The 23,491-nt window shown below is 36.1% G+C and overlaps 1 protein-coding gene across 1 annotated transcript; it reads left to right on the top strand.

Moving 5' to 3' along the window:
• Window positions 1-1,661: 1,661 nt before the first annotated feature.
• On the top strand, window positions 1,662-20,592 carry LOC111418323 (DNA repair protein XRCC4-like). Its single transcript, XM_071197365.1, has 4 exons — window positions 1,662-2,177; window positions 2,229-2,450; window positions 2,508-2,619; window positions 19,833-20,592. The coding sequence occupies exons 1-4, from the start codon at window positions 2,055-2,057 to the stop codon at window positions 20,351-20,353; spliced, it is 978 nt and encodes a 325-aa protein (XP_071053466.1). The 5' UTR covers window positions 1,662-2,054; the 3' UTR covers window positions 20,354-20,592.
• Window positions 20,593-23,491: the final 2,899 nt, after the last annotated feature.

The raw sequence follows: 23,491 nt of genomic DNA, 5'->3' as shown, positions 1-23,491 counted from the left end.
CATTTTGTACCTGTACACGCCTTACTGCCTACTGATTTAAGAGTTCGGTTAGAATTTGCTAATTTTATCAAAAATCGGCAAAATTCTGACCCATCGTTTATTGCCAACATTTTATTTACTGACGAGGCGACATTCACTCGTAGTGGGGTTTTTAATTTTAAAAATTGTCATGTTTGGGAAACTGAAAACCCACACATGACACGGCAACGGCATTTTCAACATGAATTTAAAATAAATGTTTGGTGTGGAATAATTGGAAATTATGTGTTGGGTCCACAATTATTTACAGTTTTTGCAAAACCAAGTAGACGATATGTTGGCTGAGTTACCATTAAATATTTGGACTGTCATGTGGTTTATGCAAGATGGAGCACCACCCCATTTTTCCAGGCAAGTGCGAGATTATCTCGATATGAATTTTCCACGAAGATGGATTGGCCGAGGTAGTCATTACACTTGGCCACCACGAAGTCCCGATTGTAATCCTATGGATTTTTGCGTATGGGGATTTGTAAAATCCCTTGTTTAGAAAGACAATCCTGAAACTCGTGAGGAACTGTGGCAAAAAATTGTAAAGGCAGTGGATATCATTAGGAATGAACAAATATTATTTAACATAAGAAGATCATTTTCTAAACGGATTGGAAAATGCATTGAAGCTAACGGTGGTCACTTTGAACACTTACTCTAATGCAGTTCATTTTAATTGTTTCCTCTTTTTGTTCGATGTTATTATTATTAAAATGTTTAAATAAATTATAGTCGTTATTAAAATCGATTTTTAATATAGTAATTATGTTAATATTTTTGTAACATCAACTTATGTTTGTGGATAGTTAAATTATATCTGAAAGATAGATCAGAACTATACTAATTTATCATTTATCATCTTAAAAAGTAATAATATAAAAATTTTAATGTTCATAATTTAAGAAAAAGCGAAATTATTAAAAAAACAACGAAATTAAAGTATTAACTTTAACCAACTCTATCTTCGTTATTATTAACAATTGGACTAACAATAAGATAAATTGAATTAAATCGTAATAATTTTACGATTTAACCCAATTTATCTTAGTCCAATTGTAAATAAAGACTTTTTCACCGCCAACTAATGTTTATTGAGCATAGTGAAATTTTGCAATGTGCGCTTAAACAGTGATTATCTCGGGAACGGAGAACTTTAGAGAATATTGATAGGTATACCAAATTTATGTAAAAATGTCTGAGAAACTGTTTTATGTTATGTGAGTTGTAAAAATTTTAACGATGAAAAAGATATGACTGCTTTAAGGGTGCTTTTTTAAGGTAGACAGCGCCATCTGAAAAAGAAATCAAAACTAATACCAATTTATTATTTATCGTCTAAAAAAATACTAATGTACCAATTTTCATGTTCATAATGTAAGAGACAACGAAATTATTAAAGAAAAACGAAAATAAAGTATTAACTTTAACCATCTGTATCTTCGATATTATTAACAATTGGACTAAGATAAATTGGGTTAAATCGTAATAATTATATGTAAGGAATTCACTGTTGCTCTGTGTCCCATTAGTAACGGACCATCCTGTATATAGATATACTATATATAGATATACTATATATAGATATACTATATATAGATATACTATATATAGATATACTATTATAGATATATTGTATATCTATAAACAAGGCTATTATGTTCGTGTAGGCAACAAAATATACAAAATAAATAGATAACCTAAAAAAATTCTCAGAATGTCACTGTCGTCACTGTTTTGAGGATATTCGTGCTGTTGATTCTATTGTGAATTTTTCTCACTAAATTCTAATAAAGTTAATAACTACTATAAGTGTCTTATAAAGCAGCATACCTACAAATTATCCAAACAAAGAAATAATCAAAATATCAATTATTTGCAAGTACTTTGGTCTTCAAGATTAAAAACAGTCCAAATTCATGGCCTATTTCAATTATAATTTATTTTTATTGTAACAATTTAATCATAATTGACTGCATAATTATTGACGTTAGTAACTGTCTGGGAGAAGAATAAACGGAAAAACGATGCCTGAAGCTATGCTAACGCTTCACAATGAAGATAAAACATTAACATTCAAGGCAAAAGCGGTTTGGAAAGAATCTTCTTTTGATATAACGATACTGGCGAAGAAAGCTTGGTACACACAGGTAAAATGAATAATTCAATTTAAAGTTTGTATGTTTATTTTTGTGCATTAGGTATCAGAAGAAGAGATTGAAAAATTGGCAAGTGAACGAAATCAAAGTACTAAAGAATATTATGCTACATTACAAGATTATTTAAGTAATGGCAACCCAGATGTGTTTTTTAATCTTACTTATATAAAAGATGGAAATGAGGAAAATGAAAATGCAGAGTTCACAATTAATCATAAATCTGGAGTCAGAGTGTTTTTGTTTTTTGTTACTAAATTAAAACAGGTTTGTACCAAATGTTCTTTAAATTATTATTGTATTGAATATATTCAATGATTTTAGATGGATTTTCATGAAAGTATATACAAAATACTTGATGATTTAATGGAAAAACATAATGAACTTGTTAGCCATGTTCAAATGCTTCAAAAAGAGAAAAAAGATATAGAGAAGGGTAACTATTTCTATTCAAAAGAATATAAATTAAATTCAGCAATTCGGTAGATTTATCTGTACAAAGAGCAATCAGAAATTTCTTGCTTTAACTAAGTCATTAAAGCAAAATTCTTTTTATGTTGCATACTTTTGGCTAAACTGAATATGTAAGATCTAAGATCCACAGTTCTTGATGTGCCTTTAGTTTATAGCCTGAACTTTTTCAATTAATTATTTCAACCATAACCGACATGTTGATTTTGTAAATTGGTTAATTTATGTGTTGGACTGCCATTGAAAGTATAGTAGTAATAATTTTATTTATTCAGGTCAACCAACAGATACTTCAGCATCAAATAAAAATAACATTTTAATAAAAATAGGGGTAAAATAATATCAGCAAAAAAACTAAACAATGTGACAAGAATAAATAAATGAGTGTAAAGTACTTGTTGGTCTAAATATATTGCTTATAGATATACAGGATGATTCGCATAAGAACTAACACAGAGCAGGGACGTGTAGAGGACAATAAATTAAGATGATTTAACGCAACTTGCCTATACTGGGTGGTTCAAAAAACCGCTGACAGACTTCTAGACTAGATAATACACGAAAAATCAAGATGAATAGTCTTAATATACATGGGGTCGCAAATACCTCGTTGGCGAGATATAGCGGATCAAAGTTTCTTTAAAATTAAACATTGTCTGTTATAAAAAGCATTAAAAATATTGTCTACGCCATTGCTCTCTACGCGTGTAAAGTGATCAATTATCTATCAATTGGTCTCTTCCAAACTTTGATTAAAGCAACAGTTTTTAAGAAAAACACGTTTGTAGAAAATTTGTTAATTCAATCAAAAACTGTTGCTTTAATCAAAGTTTTGTAAGAGACCAATTGATAGATAATTAATGACTTTTACACGAAAATACTGCCCTGTTTTAGATTAATCTATTCACGATAGTTTTTGAAGAAAAAATTGATCTACTAAATATGTGATCTCGACAATGTTAATGAAAATTATACTTGCTTTTTTTTTACTGTCTTGAATATGCACTTAGAACTCCAATGAGACCAAATTTATGAACGAAAATTGTTGAAAAAGAAAAGGCACCAAACATCATTGAAAACTCACTTTATTCTGTGTCGTAACAGCAATTTTTAAGAAAACGAAAACTGGTTTTTTTACTTGCGGGCGGAACGAACGTACACAAAAATTTCGGCACGAAAATAAAACGAAAATATACAATCTAATGGAATTAAATAAAATAAGAAAAATAAAAATAAAAAGAATGCAATTTTATCTAATGAAATTTAAACATACCGCCCGCCTTGCCGAACATTCGGCAACCGAATACAAAATAAAGAAAATATAATTTGAATCATTTAAAAATAATTGAAAAAAAAAAAACTCATATAAATTGAACGCGATCTTCCGGCTAATTTTCCACATGGAATTACAAAGATTCCGGAAGAGGAAACTGAATTTGGAAAATGAAATCAACTGTGACTGAATCGTACTCAATGAAAATAAACTGAAATATTAATCACAAACCGTTACGACGGAACAAAATATAATAAAAATTACATAATTAAAATGGGCGCGTCTATTATTCAGTTGAAGGGAGGACACACAGACGAACGAAGGGACGTGTTAACGTTGTAGACGGTGTTTTTAACGTTGCAACTCGAGCGTGTCCATCAGGACCATAGTGAATTTTCTCAATACGAGCAAGCGTCCATTTACCGGGGGGGAGGCGTTCATCCTTAATTAAGACCAGTTGTCCGATTTGTGGCAAATTATGAGGAACATGCCATTTGGTGGCATTTTGTATTGATTGCAAATAGAATCTTTGCCAATGATTCCAGAAATCCTCCAACATCCGCTGCAAAAGCTGCCATCGAGACAAACGAGAAATCTTTTCGTCAACGAGAGATGGTTCTGGCACTACTGTCAGAGAACCGCCTATGAGGAAGTGAGCCGGTGTCAACACATCGTAACTACTGGGATCGTCGGACAGCGAGCATAGGGGTCTTGAATTTAGGACGGCTTCGATTTGTATAAGGATCGTAGAGAATTCCTCATAAGTGAGCAACGTAGAACCAACCACCCTCTTTAAATGTGTCTTAACAGACTTGACGCCGGCCTCCCATTTACCACCGAAGTGTGGTGCCGCAGGAGGGTTAAATTTCCACTTCGTACCGTCATCGACCAGCATGTTGGCTATTTCCTTCCAGTTTTTCGAAGCTGCTGCGAATAATGAACGAAGTTCACGATCGGCGCCCACTAGGTTGGTTCCGCAGTCGCTATATAGACATCGACTGATACCTCTACGGCCAGAAAATCTCTTGTATGCCGCCATAAAGCCGGAAGTCGTGTAATCGGTTGCAAGCTCAAGATGCACAGCTGACGTGGCTAAACACACAAAAAGAATTAAGTAAGCCTTATACGTTTTACCACCACGTCCTCGGAATGTACGGAGCAGAAATGGTCCGGCGTAATCCACTCCGGTGTGCAGAAAAGGTCTAGATGGAGTAACACGAGGTGCAGGCAGTTGTCCCATCAATTGTTGACTGGTTACGACCCGCTGCTTTGCACAAACCATACACTTCTGAATAAAAGCTCTTACTGGAACACGACCCCCGACAATCCAAAAGCGTCGTCGAATTGATGATAAGGTGAGTTGCGTTCCTCCATGTAACGTTCGTCTGTGGTGGCTGTCAATCAACAACTCGGTGATGCGGGATCTCTTGGGTAGAATAAGAGGGTGTTTTTCATCCCAGTCTAGATTTGCGAATCTAAGTCTCCCGGTAATGCGGAGAGAGCCATTCCCGTCGATGAATAATGGACTGGACCTTGAAATTACTCGACCGCCCAACAACTCTCTAATTTCCTCACGAAAAGAAAATTGCTGGCACTCTTGAACCCAAAACATTAGAGCCCTATCCACTTCATCGGGTGTTAAAACGTCTGAAACATAACTAAATTTTGAAAATATTCGCGAACACCATGCGGTGACGCGTAATAGTTTATTGAGTGAGGAATATCGGTGTTTGAGATTCCACCCTTCATCAGACGGAGTCGCAGTATGTGATGCAGGAGTTGAACGTTTTTCTCGTTCTGATTCAGAAGAAAAGTCCGGATGGAGAGATGGCCAGTCACCGGAAGATGAAGACAACCATGCAGGTCCAGACCACCACAGCGTCGCCTCCTGAAGCTGTCGAACGGGAACTCCTCGCGATACGAAGTCGGCGGGATTTTCTCCGCTGGGAACATAACGCCATTGCGCCTCCGGTAGATCGTGGATCTCGGTGACCCTGTTGCGGACGAAGTCCTTCCATTTCGATGGTTGACTGCAGATCCACGCCAGAGCCACAGTAGAGTCAGTCCAGAGATGAATGGGGATGTCGGGAACGTCAAGCTGACCTCACACGCCTTGCCAACCGAACCAGCAATACACACGCGCATAATTCGAGACGCGGGATAGTGACAACTTTAAGCGGCGCCACTTTGCTTTTAGAAAACACGACGGATACGCGAACTTCTTCGTTATCAAAAACACGCAAATAAACTACCGCTCCATGAGCACTAGTGGACGCGTCAGCAAAACCGTGCAACTGAATCGAATTTACCGACCGACCCAAACCCAACCATCGCGGTACCCTTATCATCGGAACACCGCGAAAATCATCAACAACCGTTTTCCATTGCCGTTCAAGATCCTCCGGGAGTGGTTGATCCCACTCAAGATTACGAGTCCAAAGATTTTGCATGAATATTTTCGCGGTAATAATCAGAGGCGAAAGCCAGCCGAGGGGATCGAACAATCGCGCGATGAACGAAAGTACGGTACGTTTATTTACTTTATCAATAGAGTCATAAAGGTTGTTGAAACAAAAGAGAAAGTGATCAGATGCATTATTCCACATAAGTCCCAATGCTCGAGGAGACTTGTCATCTTCGATATTTAATGTACGAGATTCGGCTAGTAAATCGGGCGTCAGTATGGAAATAGCTGCCGGAACGTTTGATATCCACTTTCGCGCAGTGAATCCGCCCGCCTTTAATACTTGAGTCAATTGGAAAATTACTTCCTGTACCTCGTCGACGTTATCCGCGCCGGAAAGAATATCATCTACATACGTGTCGTGTTGAAGAATTACGGCACCGAACGGTTGCGCTTCAGAATGCTCGGAGGCTAGCTGGCGTAAACAACGGATTGCTAAGTACGGAGCACATGAAAGACCATATGTGACAGTGGTCAATTCAAAATTTTGAAGTTCTTGTGAACAATTATTTCTCCAGACAATACGCTGGAATGGTTGATCCATTTCATGAAGTCGAATTTGTCTATACATTTTCTCGAGGTCGCATGCGATAGCAATTGGATGGCGCCTCCACCGCAAAAGTACATCAACGAGTTCGGTTTGAAGCTTAGGTCCGGTGTATAAACAATCGTTAAGCGAAAGCCCGGAGGAAGTTAACTGAGAACCGTTGAATACTACTCGTAGCCGTGTCGTCGAACTAGATTCGCGGATGACACCGTGATGCGGTAAATAAAAATTACGAATGTTTAAATTTAATGGCACGCAGCGCATATGTCCTAGTTCGATGTATCCATTTATGAATCGTTCATATTCGATTTTAAATTTCTCGTTCCGCGCGAATCTCAATTCTAACCGCTTAAAGTTTTGAATGGCAACCGGATATGAAACCCCCAACTCGCTTGGCGACCTTCTGAACGGCAACCGCACCACAAAACGCCCATTATCTTTACGAGTATGTGTTCGAACGAAATGTTCTTCGCATTCGCGTTCATCAGTCGAAAGGCGCGGGACAGTAGCAGAATCATCTTCCTGCTTCCAGAAGCGTTGAATCAAATCTATAAACTCTCGATCAACGGAACATTGAAATCCGTGCGGATTTGAATCTGTTAACGGTTGGTCCGACAAAACTCCGGAAAGAATCCACCCGAAAGAAGTTTGCTGCGCAATCAAACCGCCGTCGCGACTTCGTTTAACCCCGGATTGTAAAATTTTAGAAAATAAACTAACACCAAGAATTAATTCTATTCTTCGAGGCGATGTAAACTCAGGGTCCGCTAGCGGAAGATCGGTTAGCTCAAACGGAAGGTGAGCTGATCGTTTTTGGGGTAAATATGCTGTAAGTTTGGGTAGAATTAGAGTTTCCTCATTAAACGATACAAATGGGTTTGTACGCGAACACAACCGAACCGTCGTTATACCACTGGAGATACTCAGTTTTTGCGAACCGATGCCGGAGATGGGTACACTTGCTGATCGTCGTTGAAGACGAAGTCGCTGCATCAAAGACTCGCTTATAAAAGAAACTTCTGAGCCCTGATCAATTAATGCGCGAACAATTATAGATTCTCCCCGAGAGTCTGATACGAAGATCAAAGCCGTAGCTAGTATCACCGGCGTGTGAATGTGGTACGAATGAAGTAAATGGCTTGATGTTGAGATTTGCGCATTTATTGTGCTTGGTTGTTGTTGATTGGACGTGCCACCTGTTTCAGGTTGAACAGAGCCGTCTCTTTGGGTGAACGCCTGCGTTACCGGTGGTGCCTCGTGAAGAGTGGTATGATGAGGCTTTCGGCAGATACGACACCGTTTTAAAACCCGACACCTTCGTACGATATGCGGCCCCAAACAGTTAAAACACAATCCTCGATTAAGTACCAATTCTGAACGTTGCGCCGCGGTTTTCGCGAGGAATGTTTGACATGATGCAATATAATGAGCACCGCCGCACAAAGAACACCCGGCCGTAGGAGCAGAAGCGTTATGAACTTTTACATTGGATAGTTTAGACAACGTTTGCGGTTTACTTTTTGTGAGCTTTTCAATTGCTTCCAAAGTATAAACACGACCGACAAGAAACTCTTCGAGGTCTCCAAATGGCACAGGATCGCGAGAATGACCAATTGATTTTTCCCAGTCTTTTACAGTTTCCGCGTCCAATTTTCGAACCAGCATGTAAACCAGCAAGTGATCCCACATATTCACCGGACATCCGACCGGAAGAATTCAAACGTAGATCCGGCTCGAAGGACCAAAAATTGTTTTAGATTAATCTATTCACGATAGTTTTTGAAGAAAAAATTGATCTACTAAATATGTGATCTCGACAATGTTAATGAAAATTATACTTGCTTTTTTTTTTTACTGTCTTGAATATGCACTTAGAACTCCAATGAGACCAAATTTATGAACGAAAATTGTTGAAAAAGAAAAGGCACCAAACATCATTGAAAACTCACTTTATTCTGTGTCGTAACAGCAATTTTTAAGAAAACGAAAACTGGTTTTTTTACTTGCGGGCGGAACGAACGTACACAAAAATTTCGGCACGAAAATAAAACGAAAATATACAATCTAATGGAATTAAATAAAATAAGAAAAATAAAAATAAAAAGAATGCAATTTTATCTAATGAAATTTAAACATGCCCGTTTGACAAAATTAGCAGTGGAGTTGAAAATATTTTTAAAAAAGGGCTCTTTATTGCAGGTAATGTTTAATTTTAAAGAAACTTTGATCCGCTGTATCTCGTTAAGGAGGCATTTGCGACCCCATGTATATTAAGACTTTTCAACTTAATTTTTCGTGTGTTATCTACTCTAGAAGTCTGTCAGCGGTTTTTTGAATCACCTGTATACTAAGTTGTACCCCTGAGGAGTTATAAGCCTTCAAAGTTGGGTCTTAAATTTTTAAAACATAAAATATCTTAGTGTAGTAGAAACCACGAGAGCTGGCAGTGACAGATCACTTAAAAATGGTATGAATCAAGATATGGACTTAGATTATTTCGCCGCATACATTTAAATGTAGGTTATGTTAGTAATGGAGATTATATGTCAAACATTGTCAAAGATATTATTTAATGATTTTTCTTTCAAAGAAAACATTTTTGGCTTGTGAAAACACTAACAGATTCATGACAACGCTTACAAGACGTTTCGATTTGAAGTTATAATTATAGAGTTACATCCCCTAGAAGAACAGACGTACTTTTTCGACGTGGCCATTTGAATTGTACAGCAGACATATTAAAGTAATGCTATCTCTTTCTAGCACACCTTACTCTCTAGCGGCTTGTGAACTACGTATGGCATTTATAAGAGCGGAAAACGATGATTTACTGCCAGCTCTCGTGGCGTCTAATATAATACATTAAGCTAGAAAAACCAAATTTGGTATACAGGTGTCCCGAAACTCAACTTCAAGCGGGCCCCCGGGTGAGAGGCCAACTCATACCTGTTCTGGTAAAAATAAGAAAAAAATTCTGTCTCTTAGTTAAGTGGTAATAAACATATTTTTGAAAATGTTAATAATCGTTCCCGTACATCAAATCTTTAGGTATTACAGTCAGAAATGTTTGCAATTTAATAGTGATTTTTTAAATAATGTATTCCTTATGAACCATGCTACTATAGCAGTCACAAATCAAACAACAAAAGCCGTTAGTTTTGCAAAAAAATGTATTTTGATTGAGTTAAGGTTGAAAGAATTTATGTCTATTTAGTTTGACACACGATTTCTAAACAAAGGAGTAGTTCAACACCCTTGGCAAGTTATTTTAAAAGATGGCCTGTTTAGTCAAGATTCCAAAATGGTATAACACTTGCCATTTTTCTTTTCCTAAAAAAATATTATTGCTTGTTTTTCTGCAAAAAATTATTTAAAAAATTCATACTTTCATATGTTATTTGTATTTCCTCCAAAATAATTTAACAAGTTTCTTAGAAGATGTGCCACTCAATATCTACAGAGAAATGTGGTTTCAACAAGATGGTTACCCAGCTCATTATGCTTGTCCTGTACTATGTGCTTGTTCTGTATTATTGCATACAGAATAGCCAGAAAGATGGATATCTCTGGGCATAAATCCCCTTGATTTGTTATTAGGATTGCATAAAAGAAACAGTGTATTAAAAACCGATTGAAAATCTTGCCGAACTGTGCCACAATATTTATACAGCAGCAGAAAAAATAAATGCAAAGAGATTTACACAACTAGTAAAAAGATCTTTTCTGCGACGATGCAGAGCTTGTATTAGTGCCGACGGCAAACAATTTGAGCATTTGCTTTAGTTTTAAGAAAATAATGCTATAAAATTAATAAAAACAGGCAGTAATATTTTTTATGAAAAGAAAAATGGCAAGTGTTGTATCATTTTGGAAGCTTGACTAAACAGGCCATCTTTTAACCTTAACTCGATCAAACTAATAGTTTTTTTTTGCAAAACTAACGATTTTTGTTGTTTGATTTGTGATTTCTATAATAGCATGGTTCACAAGGAATATATTATTAAAAAATTCACTATTAAATTGCGAGCATTTCTGACCGTAGTATCTAAAGATATGATGTACGGGAACGATTTTTAACGTTTTCAAAAATATGTCTATTACCACTTAACTAAAAGACATGGAATTTTTTTCTTATATTTACCAGAACAGACGTTGAGTTTCAGGACATCCCTGTATGTTATGAGTGTACCAACGGTATTAATTGGTAGCAAGTTGAGATCAATTGAGGCATTTGAAAGGATTGATTAAGGGTGATGGTCCAATAAATTTTGACACACGTTTTTAACCTTTTGGTGGATTTAATACATTATTACCTCATTTCATGTGGAATTTAATTCTAAAACATTTTTCACTCCTTTTGAAATTTCTTCAAAAGAGTCTGCCAGATTTGTTTGACTGGTTCATTTTAGTGTTATTGTTAGTGATTTATTGAATCGCCAGTATCCAAATAAATGGATAAGACGTGGAAATAATTGCCCACTAGTTTGGCACCCAAGATAAATACAAAAAGAATCTGTGTATTCTTCTTCAGTTGCGTCGCAAGCAGAATTATGGCATCGCATTACAGAGAAATGTAATAGCATAAGAAACAATCAACAGTTATTAGAATGAGTGGACTTTTAGTTATTTCAGCTTTTTTACACTGTTGGAAATAATTCACGAGCACACCCTGTATAACCTGAACGCGTGTGTCTAGCGCAATAAAATTTGGTATGGAAGTAGTACTAAAGTAGTGTAACTTACTCTCCCATGGAGAGCGGCACAACTCTGCTGGGAGGAGAAACATCAATAGCGACAGTATCCCCCGTGAGCTTCGCGTACCATCGCTACACGACGTGGCATGGAGTCTATAAGTCGCTATATTGTAGCGAGAGGGATGGCCAACCATGCCACCTCAACTCGCCTCCATAGCTCCTCAACGTTAGCCGGAGGAAGCCGGATAACGTAGAAGTCTCCGACCAGTCATGTTCCAAACATGTTCGATCGGATTCAGATGCGGAAACCGAGCTAGCCATGGAAGCATTAGTATACGGTGCTCTTCCACAAAGGTCTGTACAACACGCCCGATGTGTTGTCTTACGTTGTCGTGCATGTATAGCAGACCTGGGAGCCGCCGAACGTAGGGAAGCACAACGGACCGTAGCACCTCATCTACGTATCGTTGACCCGTCATGGTCTGCTATACACGTAGCAGACGTGTACGTCCACCATATGTAATCGCACCCCATACCATAATGCTCTGTTGTCAGTGGATAGGGCGCTCTTGCACACACTGCTCGAGTAGACGATCACCACGGCTCCGACGAACTAAAATTCGCGCATCACCGGTGCTCAATTCGAATCTTGATTCGTCGGAAAACAAAATGTCCCTCTACTCGGCAACCTACTAATGCCTAGCGTCGACCCACTCGTGACGTATGCTGCGGTGCTCGGGTGTTACTGGAATCCGCTGTATCGCACAACGCGCGCGCAGTCCACTATCCACCAAACGCCGCCGTACAGTTCGCGTAGTGAGTGCGCCTTCTCCTGCCGGTGGCCAAACAGCTCCAAGTTGCCTTGAGGAGGACACACACGACGCTAAAGCGCTGAGCACAAGAGTGCCATCCTCGTGTGCTGGGGACGCGCACGGCCGTCCCGGCCGCGGCTGAAGGTACCTATGTCCTACCTCAGACCATTCTCGCCATGCCCGTTGTACTGCCGATAACGACCGCTCGAGACGACGCGAAATTTCACAGAACGATACACCCTTAATGTGCATACTCACAAACAATCCTTGCTCAAACTCGCTTAAGTAACGCGATCGCCCATCCATTGTGCACAGAGTACGATAACAATGTGGTCCCTCACACCACACTAAAAACGACCGGTGTTTTCCATCCACTTCGGTCTCCATAGCGACGGAATGTTCCACTTGGAAGGGCGGCTCAGTCAACAATGCCGCGACGGAACAACTCGAAACTCCCTGAATAAACTCGTCTACAGTAAACCTTTGTACTCCGCAAATATTATGGATTTATCTTCACGCGTTCAGATTATATAGGATGTGCTCGTGAATTATTTCCAACAGTGTATTATAATGTACTATCGATCATATCCTATATTCGATCATATAGGACGAATAATGCTCTTGCAAGTTTGATTATGATTAATGATTATGGATCTCAGTCTTCATCTCCCTCTAACACTCTCCTAAAACCGTACAGTCGCTTTCGCCCATCTTCGTACTTTATTATTCTTCTATTTGCTTCCACTCTCCTGTTCAACTCCTCTCTCACTATACATATATCACAGAGTCTCCCTGTTCAACCCCAAGACCATCTTGTGGTCTTTCAACCCCATATTTACACCACACCTTACCAATCCATCAAGCATTATTTTCCTTCTACACAAACCTTTTCCAAATATTTTTCCTTCCAGCTTCGTATCTGCTCCCCATTATCGAAAGGTAAAATCCTACATACATTCTTCTACCTCCTCCACCTTTCTCCCTTCCCATTCCCATTTCCCCCCTTTTCGCTTCTAGGTATACCTCATTCTATAACACATATTCCCTTCCTTTATTTAACTGCGTCAATATCCTCACTTATTCCTTTATCTCGATTTCGCCTACACCGTTTTTCCTCATTCTCCTCTTCACATCCCTCTTCTACCGATCCATACACCCTTTCAGCAATTGTATGAAATGTTTTTTCCAATTAGTCATAGTCATCTCCTCCCGCTTTTTCCTCTTTCTGTTACGTACCTTATGGAACGGATTTCTGCCCTTTCCCTTTGCTCTCTTCCCTATTTCTTTGCTCTATATGCCTCCTTATACAGAGGTGTTCAGAAATTGGCGGATAATCTACACGTAGCGACATTCTTCGTTCGATTCTAAAGCGAAAATTTTAATTGTAAAATGTTGTACTATGCTTCATAGGTCTTCATGAGGTTCTGAAAGGTCGGATAATTTTTCCATAAATAATCATTAATAATCAATATCTGTTGATAAATAAGCTGTAATTTAGAATAAAAAGAATTTTGAAAACTAGTTTTTTTTTGTTAAAGTTATTTTCATTAGCTTTAAAGTTTGTTTTAAAGTTTTTCATTTATCATATCTTTATGAAAAACACATGGCAACATAGTAGAACAACATTTTAACATTAAGATTTTCGATTCGGAGTCGGTCGTAGAATGTCGCTACGTCTTGATTATCCGCCAATTTCTGAACACCCTGTATTTCCTCCTTGCTTCCTTGTATCATCTGTCTTCTTGCCTTCCTTTCCACTATCTCACCATTCGCTTCCTCTCTCTCCGCATCTATGTCTACCCTTATACTCTCTCTTCACCATTGCTTCTTTCATTACCTCGATTATGTTTTCCATACTCTCATTCGATCCATCTTCCAATGGTAATTGCCCATCTATTTCTTCCTTATTTCCGTTCAAAATCTCTTCTATCCATCGTAACAGTTCTCATACTTCCTTATTCTGCATTTTATCTTTTGACCATCGCAAGTTTATTATTAAACTTAATATACCAATATTTACTATGTCTTGTGTGTAAATGTTGTGGGACCCCATGTGACCCCACTAAAATAATACTGTCATCTGCATATGAATGTCTACAAACATATAATTAGGGAAATCACTAATATACAACCGAAAGTAAGGGTCAAATACTAAATTCCACAAAACATTTCAAGTAGTGTTAAAATGCTGATTTATTGCAACAACCTGTATATCACAACACTCCCTAGTCCCATACAAATCCAGTTTAATACACAGTGACATTATTTACTGCATCTGAAAATGTAGTAAAATATAAAAAGTCGTCAACCTTCTTGTTTTGATGGAAAACTACAGTTATGTGGGCATAATGGGACATAATGGGCACCATCATTATGTATGGAATATAGTATAGGTATATCTCGGTAAATAAAACACGTTGCCACTATACAGTATGTCCACGAAAAAGGTGTTGAATAGGGAAAACCTTTTTATTTTTAATTTTATCGAAAAAAGTTAATCTTGATAAAAATTTCAATCAATTTGTTCAATCGGCCCAATAGGAAAAAATCCATTAATGTTAAATCTGGACTCCTAGGAGGCCACTGAACTGGTCCTTGTCTCCCAATCCAGTGGTCTGGAAATGCGGATTAGAGTCACTTCAATATCGTGCATGTTGCGAAGCCACAATACTATTGGTCGAAAAAGTTGATTCATCAGAAAACATTATTTTCTTATGAAATGCTCTTTCCATACTGCCAACCCACAAACAAAAATCCAAACACACAAACAAGTTTCCATAATTCAAGAAATTGTATTGGATGGATGCGTTATTGCAAGCAAAATTGGTGAATTGTTCCGGTTAGACTTCAGACTAAAAAAGCTAATCTGGAAATTGATTTAGTGAAAGTCTAAACATCACAAACATTTCTGAAATTAAGTTAATCGAATTCAAAACGGTAAGACAAAGTCGGTAAATATACTGAGAGGATTCTAGATTGCATGAAGAAGTTTTGCCGTGATACTGGAAAAACATAAAATCATTACCAAATGCCAGGAACTTTCCTGAATTTCAAGAAAATATCAGAAATTGCACTGAATTGATGCCATGCTGTAAAACAAAAGTCTCTGGTTAGACTTCAAAACGTTCTTGAAGAGTACAAAACTCTTCCCCATAAAATGATGTGGTACTTGATATTTGACGAGCCCGACTGCATGTAAGCAACATTTCCATTATATTTATCTTTAGTTATGATACTGAAAAAACTTAAATCTGTTACCAAATGTCGGGAACTATTCTGGACAAGTCTAAATTTGAAAAAAATATAATAAGACTATAAAAGAAATAATAAAAATATAATTCATGGTTCAGCTCAAAATACTCTAATGATCAAGGGTATAGACAGATTAACTCACTTACATATTTGCGGCTTAGCTGTTGAAACTGAAGAAAAGGATGTATCAGAGTACTTATCTTCAAAGGGCATAGAAAACGTCAAATGTTAAAACTGAAGACCAGAAGAGTATTCATCTTTCAAAATCAGTTTTAACTTGTTGCATTTAGAAACGGTAAAATCATCTGATATATGGCCTTATGGTACAAAAATAAATCGTTTTTTCTTCAAAACTGCCAGAAAACTGAACATAGGTTAAAAAATTCTAAGAAGAAAATATTAACTAGTACAATAAATAAATTACCAACAAACACAAAAAAAAGTAGTGAATTTAATAAATATTAATGTACAAGGTTTATCAATAAAAATCAACCAGCTTCAATATATACTTAAAACAAACTCAAATACAGACATATTAGGAATTACAGAACATTGGATGTCAGAGACAACAAATTAACTAACCTTAAATCTGCCAAAATACAAACTTGCGACCTACAATTGTAGAACATCATATAGACACGGTGGAGTGGCTATTATTATAAAAGAACAATACTTCTTTGAGATATTTGATTTATCTGACTTTAATAAAGAACGATGTTTGGAGCTATGTTCAGTATTAATTCCAAAATTAAAATCGATAATTATACAAATATACCGCCCTCCTGATGGTGATGTCGAGGAGTTTTTTGAACGGCTGCAAAAAATTTTAGATTATACAACAAATACACAAACTAATAAAAATATATTAATACTTGGAGACTTCAATATTTGTGTAAATGAAAAAACAAAAGTGAAGGACAATTTTCTAAGTACTATGTCAGAGTATGGTCTGTATCCCATGTTTGATGAACCTTCAAGGGTGGGAGGTAAAAGATGTGTGGACAACATTTTTGCTAATAGATTCTTGCAGAAAAGCGTTGTAAAGACTGTCAACCTTCATTTAGGTAATCATTTAGCACAAAAAGCATCTTGTAACTTGACATCTGGAAAACTAGAAATTAAAATAACACAAAGAAGAAGTATAAACGCTACTAACAGAGATTTTCAAACGTTTATTAGAAGAGAGCAATTGCTCTCTTGTGCACCAATTGGTCACAAATACATGCACAAACAACTTACACAAAATATCATGAAATCCTCATGATATGTTTTAAAAGGGCGTTTCCAGAACAACCTGTAAAAACGTCTGTAGGGAAATTAAATTTAAAATGGGAAACAGATAAACTAGCCAAAATGAAAAATCAACTTGATGCGCTATATACGATTTTAGAAGTAACAGGAGATAATATACATAAAAACACGTATAAAGCATTTAAGCAACAATACAGAAATGAAGTTGACATAGCGAAAAAAGAAGCTTATGCAAAGTATATAAATAACGCAGAAAACAAAATAAAAGCAGCTTGGAAAATAACAAAGGAAGAAGTAGGTAAAGGATGCATTAAAAGTGAAGTTAAGACCACACTGAACGCAAATGTTCTCAATAATTATTTCATTGCTATTGGACAGTCAACCGTTTTAACACAAAATAATATGTTAAATCAAATGGAAGCAGTGGATCTGGTAACAGTAAAATCAAAGAAGTTCTTAAATGCAATAGAAGCTATAGAAAGCTATAGATGACGTCACACAAATCATTAAAAACATGAAAAGCACGAACACAACAGATATTTATGGCTTTTCAGTAAAACTGCTAAAAGAAATAGAAGAACAAATTAGTAAACAACTGGTAGTAGTACTAAACAAATGTTTGACAGAAGGTGTTTTCCCACTGGAACTCAAACGAGTGAAAGTAACACCAATTACGAAACCAGGGGACCCAAACGATTGTGGCAAATATAGACCTATATCAATATTACCGGCGATGTCGAAAGTATTTGAAATTGTCATAAAGAGAATGATAATGGAATATTTAGAAGAAGAAGATCTCATAACCAAATATCAGCATGGGTACATACAAGGCAGATCAACCATAACAGCGTTACCAAATGTTATCCAAAAAATAGCAGATGGTTTTGACTAACAGAAATACACGCAAATAGCCTTTTGTGATCTCAGCAAGGCTTTTGATATGGTACACCACAGAATTTTAAGAGAAAAATTATATAAATATGGCTTTAAAGCTACTGCATATAATTTATTAGCCTCCTACCTGGATCAGAGAGAACAACAAGTATATTGGAAAGGTATACACTCGGAATGGAAATCTATGGAGACAGGAGTACCTCAGGGTTCTGTGCTTGGGCCTATACTTTTTCTGATATATATAAATGATCTGCCAGAAAATGTGAAGGCGCTTTCCATTTGTCTCTATGCAGATGACACGTCTGTTATCAACCAAGGAAATGATTTTCAGCAACTTAAAAATAAAACGCAAACATCATTAGCCGATGCAAAAAAATGGTTTGAAATAAACAAAATGAAACTAAAAGAGACAAAGACACTGAAATTCAAAAGATAAATTTTCTAGGCATTATGCTGTCCGAAACTTTAACGTGGTTGGACCATGTAACAAACTTAAAAAGAAAATTATCTACATATCTACAACACGCGTCATGGGTTGCGTTCACAACGCTTACTCGATTCACCCAGGTTTAACCCTAGTCGTTTATAATGACATCCATTATTATATATGTTGTCCACATGGATGTCATTATGAACGACTAGGGTTAAACCTGGGTGAATCGAGTAAGCGTTGTGAACGCAACCATGAAAGTAGTCTGTTAATACCATATCACAGAATTAAAAAATCCCAGAATACTTTCAACTATATATCGGTCAAATTGTACAATGCATTGCCATCGAAAATAAAAGAGTTGAATAACAAAAGGTTCAAACAGAAAGTTAAACGAATATTATTGGAAAAAGAGTATTATTCAATTGAGGAATACCTTGCGGACAAGAACTTTCCAAATATATAAAAAAAAAAAATTAATAATTGTTTGCAATATTGTAATATTTTGAGTCTTACGAACTGTATATTATTGACGAGAATAATGTATAATCATACTTATTCAATAAAATTATTATTATTATTATTATTACACGTTTGTTTGTCTCAGACAATAGTCAGACGAAACCCGTCGATAACTAAAAGCCGATTAATAGGCTAGCGGTCGATAAAGTGTTAAGATCCCAGCCGTCTTCTCGTTGCATGTTACTCCTGTGTCAATAGACCTCTATAGCATCTCTTGTCATCCTTTGGTAGTAATTTTCAGCTCCACGCCTTTCGTCACAAAAGGTAACTAATTTGCAGCTTCCGTTTCTATGATAAATTTGATTATGGAGTGTTGCCGGTTCAGATAGTTTAAGGACTTCTGGAAACGCTCTTTTCCGTGCTACAGATCACAAAGATATTATCCACGTAACCAAGACCAAGCCTTGCTTTCCATGGTCTCTTCCTTACCGCCTAATCTTTCAAAAATCTCCATTTAGAAAGTCGCAATTACTGGTGGCAAAGGCGATCACGTGGCTGCCCCTTCGCATGCTCGTAGAATTCTACCTTAAAGTTAAAATAGTCGATGATAAGCTCTGTTTTGCTTACAAAAGGAAACAGAATTATAGCAAGGTGGTTTACCAGATAGTAGGCTGGAGAATTTATGGCACTGACAATAGAGACAATAGAGACATCCGGTTTATGAATTTTCAAACTCATCGGTTAGAGTTCATCATTTCGAACTTTGACAGAAGGTTGCAACATGACATCCGAAACGTCAAACACTTTTGCAAAAGATGTACGGCTTAACCCGAAAGTTTCTAGTTTTAGTTTAACTAATGTAAACTTGGAATTTCAGCAAAATAATTGTTGAAATGGAGATATACACTAAAAATATACTGCTATTAACAGCTTAAAATTAATGAAATTTTCATTACATTTATGCTATGAGTATTTCATTTTCTGTATCTTTTTTCTGACAAGGAAATTACTATTGCTCTATACAGCTTCATATAACCATATGTTTCAAAATGTTTATAAAAAGTATATATCCTAATTAATTAATTTAATTTTTAATCAGAAAAGAATGTTTACGAAGACAAATTAATAGAATTTATCGAACGCAAATCAAAATGGGAGCAAGAAATGTACAGCAATTTTATACTTTTACTTAATGAAAAGAAGAAACGAATTCGTTTCCTTACAAACATCTTAAAACGTAAAAACATCGATCCCGATCAACAACCCATGGAATCCGAACTATTGTTACCTATAAACAAAAAGAATAAAAAATCTGACCATATAGAACAATTATCCGATTCGGAAAGTAGCAATTATACCGAATCGGATTATGACACGGAGGAAGAAAGCATGGAACGTCATGAACCCACTCCAAGCTCCTCACGATTTGATTTAACCGACGAGGAACCTGGAGATGGTACTCATTTATTAGTACCTAAAAGAGTAAAAGACGTTGAAGATAATGATGTCGTCACAATGGAAACAACGCAGGAAAAATATGAGAATGTTTTGGAGGAAAACTTAGATGTTTTAACTCCTCAATTAGAATTTTCTACACAAGATTTATACAACCGGCTGTGATTAATTTATTTATTTATATTTTTTAGGATATGTTTTTTATATTGTTGGTAATTGAAATAATGTATTTTTGATGTAATTGACTATTTTTTAATATTTTGTTGTACATGATAAATTTTATTGTTAAAACCCTTTTTTTAATTGATATAAATGGAATTTGAATGTTTGTGTATAGGTAAATTTTACACTTTAATGTAATTAATTTGTAATAGAATTATTAATAAAGAATATTTTAATCACAATCATTACTACATTTATACATTATGAGGAGATTATTTTAAAACAATTAATTTCAAATGATATTTTAAAGTAATTATAATAAATTCTCTTGATATAAAAGCAACCTTTGAAGTGAGGGACGCATTGTATAAAGTAAAACTTTAAGAGATGTGATAAATTTTGATGGTATAGAAAATATCGTTTTAACGTTAGGGATAGTCGTAGTTAGTCGTGAATTGAAAAAGGTGAGATGTATTGACTTCCATAAAAATTGCAACATCTAGACTTTATTGAACGATTTCATTGAAATTTTCGTCAAAGACGTCTTTCATTACAACAAACACGATTAAAATTAAAAAAAAAAAGAACAAAAACTGAAAAGTTTTTTTTAATAATGAGTCGTAATGCACTCATTTAGATGGCGTGGCATGCTATCAATCAAGTGATCTATAGCTGCCTGTGGTATATCAACCCAAGCTTCTTGAATCTGCAGGGTGTGGTAAATTACCCAGTCGCCTACCGCTCTTATCCCATACATGTGCAAATCAGGCGACCGAGCAGGCCATGGGAGGACGGCAATGTTAGCTTCTTTCAAAAAACGTGTTGTAGCCCTTGCCGTTTGAGGGCGCGCATTATCTTGTTGGAAATGAGATTTTCCAGCCCCTGAAGATACATTGGCAATATAATGAGCGGCGTTTAAATTGCCATCAATGAAGACCAAGGGTAACCTGCTACCGTAACATATTAGGTATCATATCATCAAAAAATGTTGGATTTTTACATTCTCTACGCATCCGTCTGACTCTCCTACGACCATCGTGCAAAATCGGGGCTCGCCACTAAACACGATGCCATTCTTACGTCCAATTCGCTCCGTCGTTGTTCCATTCTAACCTGCGTAAACGTAAACTGGTGTGAGAGGAAGACATAAAAATGGACGATATGAACGCAGCCTATAAGATCTTATCCGGTGATAAACAGATGACATTGACATTCTGGGTCCTGCACCTCTCATCCAATCATTTGCAATCGATCGAGTTGTAGAAAATCTGTCTTTTGTGGCCAAAAGTCTTAAGCGTCGTTTTTCGCGATCTCTACTCCTGCGAGGACGTCCAAATTCACGGCGACGTTGTTACACCTCTTCCCGGACAATTTGGACCAACATCTCAATACCGTTGTAACATTTCGGTTTACACGACGAACAATTTCTCTTAGCGAAAGTTCAGCCTCTCTCATGCCAATAATACGGCCACGTTCAAAATCAGTCAATTGGGAAAATTGTTGATGTTGACGCACTCTTGGCATTGTTCCCAAGTTCAGAACGAAATTGTGAACAATAATTTGCAAAATTGACAGTTAATTACACACTGATTTGTTTATTTGTCCACGACTACCTTATAATATATACCTTATCTTATGAATGAGTTTTCTAAAACAAAATGGTAGTCATTTTTCACGGAGTGAATAATAGCGGTGAATAATAATCATTATTCATGGGTAGCCATCTTGACCAGACTAATAATAATTATTTGAAACGTTAAAAGTTCAAAAAGCGTCAATTTAATTCAATTTTTTAGGAGTTTCTAAATGTTTGACATTAAAAAAACCTAAACAAATTCCTTTTTTCATATGATTTAAGCATAAATTAATTAATTTTCCTAAAGAAAACGACGTTTTATAAAACTGACATTTAATTTTGACAAATTGTTGTGAAGTTGGTTACAGTTGTAACATTGAATTTGTGTCACATTGACGTTTAACCTTTATTCAAAAATTTATTTAAAAAATAAATTTATGGAATCAATTTCAATAGTCGTGGACAAAGTATAGTATTCTACTCGCGAGTTTTTTGTTTTCGAGTTATTTTGATTTTAAGTTTTTTTTTTTGTAAATTTCACCATACTCTCTAAAACCTCATATTGTTACAGCTGTATTTGCTATTACCAGTTCGATATTGTAGTTTTTTTTAATAGGTTTTGTATTTTGAGTGAGCAATAAATTTAATATTATTATTATTATATCCCAGCCAAAGTTCATTCAAAAAACTCTAAATTGTCGCGATTACTGTTCAGATGTTGTCAAATAGATTGTGATTTGTTGCATCAGAGTATCTTATACAGCTGGTCAAAAACTGAATTATCTTTTCTCCATATTCAATTGGGAGAATGTCGAAAATTTTAAATGGAATACCTATACAGGGTGATTCATTAGCTCTATGACAAACTTTGGCAGATGAAAGGTGATGCGATTCTAAGGAAAAAATGTTATATGAATATGGGTCCGATTCATTTTGGTTAAAGAGTTACAAGCCTTTGAAAATTTTACACAGTTTAATAGGCAAATGAAAATGTAACATAAAAAATAAGTTTAAAAATTACAAAAATTGTTCGAAATGTCCGCCTTCAGCTATCACACGACGTTATTTGAATCATTCCGTATGCTATTAGCTGCATCTTGAATTCTGTCCAATAGTTGCTGACGGGTAGTAATTTCTACATGTTAAACAAGCTGCTTCATGTGTCCCCAGAAATAATAATCCAGCTGATTTAGATCTGGGGATCGTGGTGGCCAGACTACTGGACTTCCATTGCCAATCCATTTGTTTGGAAAATGTTCATGTAACCAAGCGATGACTTCTCTTCCTCGATGTGGTGGTGCACCATCGTGCTGATACCACATATTTTGAACGATGTTAAGTGGTACGTCGTCGATAAAATCGAAAAGGTTATGTCCCAAGAAATTTCTGTACATATTTGCATTTAAGCGTTCATTTATTACCCATACAGGTAGCAATGAATTGTTAAAAATGTCACCCCAAACGTTTACACTAAACCGTTGCTGAAATCTTCCTGGTCTAATTGCATGTGGATTTTGCAAGGACCACACATGTTCATCAGACCACAGAACTTGGGAAATGAAGTT

The sequence above is a fragment of the Onthophagus taurus genome, chromosome 7, assembly GCF_036711975.1.
Source record: "Onthophagus taurus isolate NC chromosome 7, IU_Otau_3.0, whole genome shotgun sequence".
NCBI classification, from domain to species: domain Eukaryota; kingdom Metazoa; phylum Arthropoda; class Insecta; order Coleoptera; family Scarabaeidae; genus Onthophagus; species Onthophagus taurus.
The sequence above is the reverse complement of the archived record's forward strand: the minus strand, read 5'-3'. Positions and strand labels throughout refer to the sequence as shown.